This window comes from Barbus barbus (genome assembly GCF_936440315.1).
Source record: "Barbus barbus genome assembly, chromosome: 44".
Taxonomy (NCBI): domain Eukaryota; kingdom Metazoa; phylum Chordata; class Actinopteri; order Cypriniformes; family Cyprinidae; genus Barbus; species Barbus barbus.
In genome coordinates, this window is record NC_136722.1 from 14,953,522 (window position 1) to 14,960,844 (window position 7,323).

At 36.4% G+C, this 7,323-nt stretch overlaps 2 protein-coding genes across 2 annotated transcripts; both read left to right on the forward strand.

Moving 5' to 3' along the window:
- Nucleotides 1-2,616: 2,616 nt before the first annotated feature.
- Nucleotides 2,617-4,333, forward strand: LOC306863206 (cystatin-B-like). The gene is made up of 3 exons (XM_079406431.1): nucleotides 2,617-2,815; nucleotides 2,896-2,997; nucleotides 3,146-4,333. The coding sequence occupies exons 1-3, from the start codon at nucleotides 2,744-2,746 to the stop codon at nucleotides 3,272-3,274; spliced, it is 303 nt and encodes a 100-aa protein (XP_079262557.1). The 5' UTR covers nucleotides 2,617-2,743; the 3' UTR covers nucleotides 3,275-4,333.
- A 1,340-nt stretch (nucleotides 4,334-5,673) lies between these two features.
- On the forward strand, nucleotides 5,674-6,430 carry LOC306863191 (cystatin-B-like; the record flags this gene model as incomplete). Its single annotated transcript, XM_079406413.1, has 3 exons — nucleotides 5,674-5,786; nucleotides 5,864-5,965; nucleotides 6,302-6,430. Exons 1-3 carry the CDS (start codon nucleotides 5,715-5,717, stop codon nucleotides 6,428-6,430), a joined length of 303 nt encoding a protein of 100 aa, XP_079262539.1. The 5' UTR covers nucleotides 5,674-5,714.
- Between the last annotated feature and the right edge of the window lie 893 nt (nucleotides 6,431-7,323).

A 7,323-nucleotide genomic window follows, 5' to 3' on the forward strand; every position in this document is an offset into this window, starting at 1 on the left:
TTTATCGCGTTAAACATTATTTATATCAAAACTATCCACGCCCTAACATGTTACATGTGCGGCAATAAGTGGATCAAACCACTTCGCGGGGGATGATAAAATATGAACAGAGATACATTACCGCAGGAAAGATCAATAATTTATGTTTAAACTTAAATATTGATCATATTTATACATATGTTTAAGCACAACAGCCGAGGAGCTCTTCTCTGTTCATACACTACAACACACTTGGTTGTAAAAAAAACAAAAATGGTCTGTTCCAATGTCTCGTGTTGTCAGCTGTGTTTTTGGACTGAGAAAAAGCCTATTGACACCATGTGAAGGGAAGGCTTATTAATTAAACTGGATAAAATGGGGATTGGTGGGAAAATGTATAGGCTAACTATATTTTGGATTTTCTTTCTCAACGTGCTTTTAGTGTTAGAGTAGGTGAAGAAAGCTCAGAGGAATTCACCGTAGAAAATGGAATTCCACTAGGAAGTGTGATTAGCCCAGTCCTGTTTAATCTGATGATTAATGATATATTTGAAAAACTAGGAAAAGAAGATGGACGAATATTATATGCTGATGATGCTGTTATATGGAAAAGAGGTTGGAATATTTCATAGTTACTAACATGCAAAAGGAAATTCAGATCCTATTACAATGGGGAATTAACTGGGGATTTAAATTTTCTTTCTATTTAGGTGTTTGGTTTGATGAAAAACACACATGGAAATACCATATTAATCATGTTAAAACGAAATGTAAAAAAGCACGAACTTGATGAGGATGATTACTGGACACACTTAGGGAGCAGATAGACAGTCTTTAATGAATATTTATAAAGCTTTGATAAGGGCAAATATTAATTATGGAAGTATTGTATTTAATACAGTATGCAGAACTAGATTAGAAAAACTCAAATCCAATATAGTGCTTTAAGAATTGCAATAGGAGCCATGCATGAGAACAACACCAACGTGTGCTTTATTAGTAGAATCAGAAGAAGTCCCACTAAAACTAAGATTCATTAAATTGTCATTAACACATTGCGTTAGACTAATAAGCAGCAATAGCAATCCAACTACATCAGTATTAAATGAATGTTGGGAATATCATTAAAAACGCAGAAGATTTTGTTTGGAATCCAAATAATAGCAGAACAATTTGGAATGAAAGAATTTGAGTTTAGCCCTGCAGTAGCTTTAAGTGCTGGATGCTCCCTTTTCCAGTCATCAGTACAGAATTACTAAAACAGAATACCAAGATGATCACAGTTTTGCAAAATGTGGTCAAATATATTTGTCTTCATTACATTACGGCTATCTTAAAATATTTACAGATGGGTCAAAAAACAAAAATGGTCATTGTGGCATATAATGTATATTCCAGAATTTAACAAACAAACAAAAAAGGGTTATAGATTAAATAACCATCTTTCTGTTTTTACAGCTGAGATGTCTGGGATAATTAAAGCCTTAAGATGGATAGAAGAAAATAAACCAATTAAATCAGTCAAATGTACAGACTCAATGGCAGCCTTACAAAGTTTAGAAAACAATATTTCCGTTAGAGAAGATTTAATCATTGAAACTAGACATATTAAATATTAGAAATCTAGGAATAGAAGTTCAGTTTTGTTGGGTTCCAGCACATATTGGCATCAAAGGTGATGAATAAGCCGATAGCAAAAGAAGCATTGGAAAAAGAGCAAGCAGAAATGAATACTTCAATGGGCAACGGAGAGATTAAAGCCAAACTCAAATGTGAGAATGCAAATATGGCAAAAAGAATGGGAGTCTGAGATTAAATGTAAATATTATCATATAAACCAAAGCAAAAGTAGGAGGAAAAAGGATAAATATGGCAAACAGGCGAGAAGAAGTGGTATACTCAAGGCTGAGATTAGGTCATACTGGATTGAATGATACATTGCAGATATAGGGAAGAGTAATGGATTATGTACAAGATGTCAAACCAAGGACGATGTAGAAAATGTCTTGTTTAGATGCTTCCGGCTCGAAGGAGGGTATTTGGGGAAGTCGTGGCCTAATGGTTAGAGAGTCGGACTCGTAATCGAAAGGTTGCGGGTTCGAGTCCCCGGCCGGCAGGGATTGTAGGTGGGGGGAGTGAATGTACAGCGCTCTCTCCACCCTCAATACCACGACTGAGGTGCCCTTGAGCAAGGCACCGAACCCCCAACTGCTCCCCGGGCGCTGCAGCATGGCTGCCCACTGCTCTGGGTGTGTGTTCACGGTGTGTGTGTGTGTGTGTGCATTTGTTCACTACTCACTGCTGTGTGTGTGCACTTGGATGGGTTAAACGCAGAGCACCAATTTCGAGTATGGGTCACCATACTTGACAATACGTCACGACTTTACTTTTTACTTTACAATAAATACCATGAATTCAGGCAGGAAATGGAAGATATTCTTAGAGAACAAGTGATGGAAAAAATAGACTCAAAGCTTTGTTTATGTTTCTTGAAAATACTGTATTAATCAGAGGAATTTGGAAACGAAAAGGATCATTTTTACTTTTTTTCTCCCTTTAAATGAGGTAAATAAGTAAAGTATCTGTCAAGTCCCTCTACATACTCCTGTACAGTAGGTGGCAACATGCATTAATTACAAGTTGCAAAAGCCACGATAAAGAAGAATAAGTAGTCTCGTGATCACCAGGAAGTAAACTTTCCATCAAGTCAATTTTATAGTGAGAAGACATTCCTGAGTATTTTTGTTACTTCTCAGTATATAAAATGCCTTTACGTTGTGGCGGAACATCTGAGGAGAAAGATGCCAATGAAGAGGTGCAGAAAATATGCGATGAGGTTTGTAACTTTACATTGTAGATAAAAATATAACTAGTGAAGAGATGCGTCACAGTCTAACAGTTCCCGTTTTTCCACAGATACAGTCTCATGCCGAGGATAAAGCTGGGCGCAAGTTTGACGTTTTCACCGCAAAAACGTTTAAAACACAACTTGTTGCGGGGACAAATTACTTCATTAAGGTACGAGAAAATCCCTGTGATTTTATGAATTAATTTATAGGGAGTACCCTGTTAATGTACTGAATATGTCTGTTAAAGAGAGCCTCAGATATAGCCATTAACAGCTATAAAAGTTTTTAAAAGCATTGCTGTAAATGATCTGTTTCAGGTGCATGTAGGTGAGGATGAGTACATTCATCTACGCGTCTATAAAACTCTGCCCCATGCTGGAGAAAAACTGGAGCTGCACAGCATACAGACATCCAAGGCCCATCATGATCCCATTGAATACTTCTGAATGAAACTAAGCAAATCATCAAATACTGCCCAAAATACTCATGCAGATCAATGTTACCATTTTTACACAGTAAATGTTTACAGTACCACCTGAAGATGAATATTAACTCATTTATTTCATGCAATGACCTTACAAAATGTATTCGACTAGTGAGATCATGGGTAAACATTACCAGTGAAACTCACTGTGAATTAAGCAAAAAAATAACACTTCCTTTTCTCTCCCGCATACTAAAATCATCACTTAACTCGCATCTAATTACCTATGCCAGTAGTTTGGTCTTTGTAATTAGTGATACTAATGCAGTAAACATTTATTTTATACTTAACTGCCTGTAATGTACATTATTCACATAAAATGCATGGATGGACAGTTTTAAATGGTGGTTTTTGGTGGGTGTATTTGGACTTGTTACTCACGTTAACATAAAAGTGCAGGATTATATGAGTTGGGTTTCATCAGTGTAAAAATAAATCAAAATAAAATTTAAATAAATAATCTAAATGATTAAAATAGAAAAGTAAATATCTTATAGTTTATAATATATGTTTTTGCTATGTATATAATATAAATGTTTCAATTTTAGGTGTAACTAATATGTCTAAGATTGCAATACTAAAATATTAAGAATTTTTTATAAACTCGGTCTAAATTTTAGGATGGTCCCTCACACAAGAATCATCATATTTGGGAGTCTGCCATTTAAAAAAAAATATCCAAAACTATTTCATGGCAATTCTTAACTGTTTAAGTTTTGATGAATTGATTAATTGTTGTTCATTTGTAAGTATTTATCATTCGTACCTTTGGCCTTAAATGCTAATATTTTAATTTAAAAATCATACGTTTTCATAAACTTCAAATCGTATGAATTCATACGAAATCACAAACTTGTAAAAAAGTTATTTCCCACAGAAGAAGCCAGCCTATATTCAGCTGCGTGTTTACAATGAAGAATCCATATGGCAACACAGCGGGGCTGCAGTACATTAGACCATAAACAGTCATGTCATAACAATATACATAAATGTCTCATTAACTGCAGCGGCTTATTATTACAAATCACATTTCATACCACTTCATTTTTTATTATAGTCTCACTGAGTGAACTCCTGCTCCTGCAGGTAGCGGAGAGGATATAAATGTGCATGAGTGACAATTTTACTCAAATTTCAAATTTACTTAAAGTTTATCTGCAAGGCAAGAGCAACCTTTTGCATGTCAAGTTTCATTGATTGGACTTGTGCTTTACAAAACCATATGAAATAAAAAACAATCAATATTAATGTATAAAATAAATAACAAGTAGGCCCTACTGTTAAAAATGTTTTAAAATATTATAATTCAGTTGATTCAGTAGTGACAGAAGCACCAGTAGTCATCTGGGTGTCCAGAGTTATGACCTGTACTGCAGCCAGCCACCAGATGGCGATCGAAATGTTCTGGTTTCACTTATCACGGGCATTATAAATCCCTCCGTAGATTTCATCCTAAAAGTGTGCGTACGCACAAAAGTTTTTAGATTTATAAAACCATGCGTACCCCAGAACCTGCGGAAAAATCACTATAAATCCCAGTCAGGGGAAGGTTGTGCGTGCATCTCCTCCCTGAAATCACCATATATGGAGCTTACAACGCGTAGTTTTACTATGCATAACCTCATCTGCATATCATTTCCATGCATATTCCCATCCACGTAACACCGTCAAAGATACACAACGTTAAGGAAAGATGAGATACGGACTATAAATGCCATTTGTGTCATACATTCATTTTTATTGATGAATGAAATGAAACGTTGTAGCCTTCAAATGGTGGTATTTTTCATAATGTTGTGGAGATGCCTTCACACGACCTGAACAGCTCCGTGCAGCTTCGGTTGAACAGTAAGATATTATCATTAGACTCAAACCAAACAATGGACCATTCGACCACCAAATCCAGCAGTGTCCGCCATAATATCGAGCTGCGCATCATTGTTCATTCTTCTCGCTAAATATATATATATATATATATATGATCAAGCGCATCCATTACAAATATGTCTAAATTCATATGATTTTAGTTTAATTTTTGTGTCATGACTAGGCCTATGTAATTTTAGTGTTTATGTCCATTAATGAGAGTGGAATATTTAATGTAAATGTGTATCTCGACATGAAAACAGTTTAAAATTGTTGTTTGCTTCATTAATTTTCTCCAGGAAAAAGACTTCGTACGCCTGGGTCAGAGTTTGCGTGCAGGTGCGCAAATTTGACCGTCAGGTTTGTTTTTCTGTTGTTGTTTTTTTTGCGTAGGAAGTGGCGTACGCATCTTTCAGGGCAGGTTTCGTGCGTACGCAACGGATATAAATGAGGCCCCAGGACTTATGAGGCACGCTTGTTCCAGTCAGGAGTGAGGAGTCGTTCCTGAGTGTTTTTGTTTGACTCTTGTATTTAAAATGAATGTGTGGTGCGGCGGAACATCTGAGGAGAAAGATGCCAATGAAGAGGTGCAGAAAATATGCGATGAGGTTTGTAACTTTACATTGTAGATAAATATAACTAGTGAAGAGATGCGTCACAGTCCAACAGTTCCCGTTTTCCACAGATACAGTCTCATGCCGAGGATAAAGCTGGGCGCAAGTTTGACGTTTTCACCGCAAAAACATTTAGAACACAACTTGTTGCGGGGACAAATTACTTCATTAAGGTACGAGAAAATCCCTGTGATTTTTATGAATTAACTTATAGGAGTACCCTGTTAATGTACTGAATATGTCTGTTAAAGAAAGCCTCAGATATAGACATTAACAGCTATGAAAGTTTTTAAAAGCGTTGTTGGAAGTCATTGGTCTCAAACTAAATTCCTGGAGGGCCACAGCTCTGCACAGTTTAGCTCCAACCCTAATCAAGCACACCTGATCCAGCTAATCAAGCTCTTCAGGATCACTAGAATCTTCCAAGCAGGTGTGATTTGGAGCTAAACTGTGCAGAGCTGCCTCCAGGAATTGAGTTTGAGGCCAATGCTGTAAATGATCTGTTTCAGGTGCATGTAGGTGAGGATGAGTACATTCATCTACGCGTCTATAAAACTCTGCCCCATGTTGGAGAAAAACTGGCGCTGCACAGCATAAAGACATCCAAGGCTCACGATGATCCCATTGAATACTTCTGAATGAAACTAACCAAATCATAATAAAAATTGCCTAAAGTGCTTATGAGTCTCACGGTTACCATTTTTACCAGATAGTGTGATCACAGTAGAGCAGGGGGGTCAACCTCAGTTTGTTTAGTTCCAACACGCACACCATTTAGTTTTCAAATAAGCCTAAATGATTAGACTAGCTGGATCAGGTGTGTTTAATTAGGGTTATATCTAAACTGTGCAGGGCCGTGGCCCTCCAGGAACTGAGTTTAATACCCTTGCAGTAGAGTGACTAGTGGGATCACTACTTCCAATGACACTAATTGTGAATAAGGTAATCCTAGTTTAAATGTTTCCATTATGGGTTTGGCATCGCTGTAAAATAATGGTTCTCTATCCTGCACGCTCAAAACATCAAATCTATTTACCTATGTCAGTAGTTTGGGATTCACATTTTGGGCTTTTTACTTGGTAATACTGATGCAGTTGCTATTTATACTTAACTGGCTGTAATGTACATTTATTTACTGCACTTGGTATTTAAGTCATCATAAAAGTGCATGATTATGTCAGCTGGATTCCATAAGATGCACTTAAACCCAGGGTTTTTCAAACTGGTCTAGGGATACAGGAGCGGCAATGGAATGCTAGATGGTGCCTAGAGCAGTTTAGAGAACGGTGGGGTGGGGGGTGACTAAAAAACTGCCTAAAAATAGTTATGTAAGTTTATATATTTACATTTCAATAATATATATAAAAAACCAAACAGTTCTATGAGTAGTGTTTTTTTTTTTTTTTTTTTTTTCACAGTACAAGTTGGGTGTTTACATTAAAAACTATATATGCCTTTTAAATTTTGCGATAATCCCTCACACAAGGATCATCATTGTGGGGTTTATGACATAAAAGACTGAAAACCCAAA

Bases quoted from the DNA above. Each gene is read 5' to 3' on its own strand.
- LOC306863206 (XM_079406431.1), top strand. From the start codon at position 2,744: ATGCCTTTACGTTGTGGCGGAACATCTGAGGAGAAAGATGCCAATGAA. The intron at 2,816-2,895 runs GTTTGTAACTTT...GTTTTTCCACAG, and splicing joins TGCAGAAAATATGCGATGAG to ATACAGTCTCATGCCGAGGA. The intron at 2,998-3,145 runs GTACGAGAAAAT...GATCTGTTTCAG, and splicing joins GGACAAATTACTTCATTAAG to GTGCATGTAGGTGAGGATGA.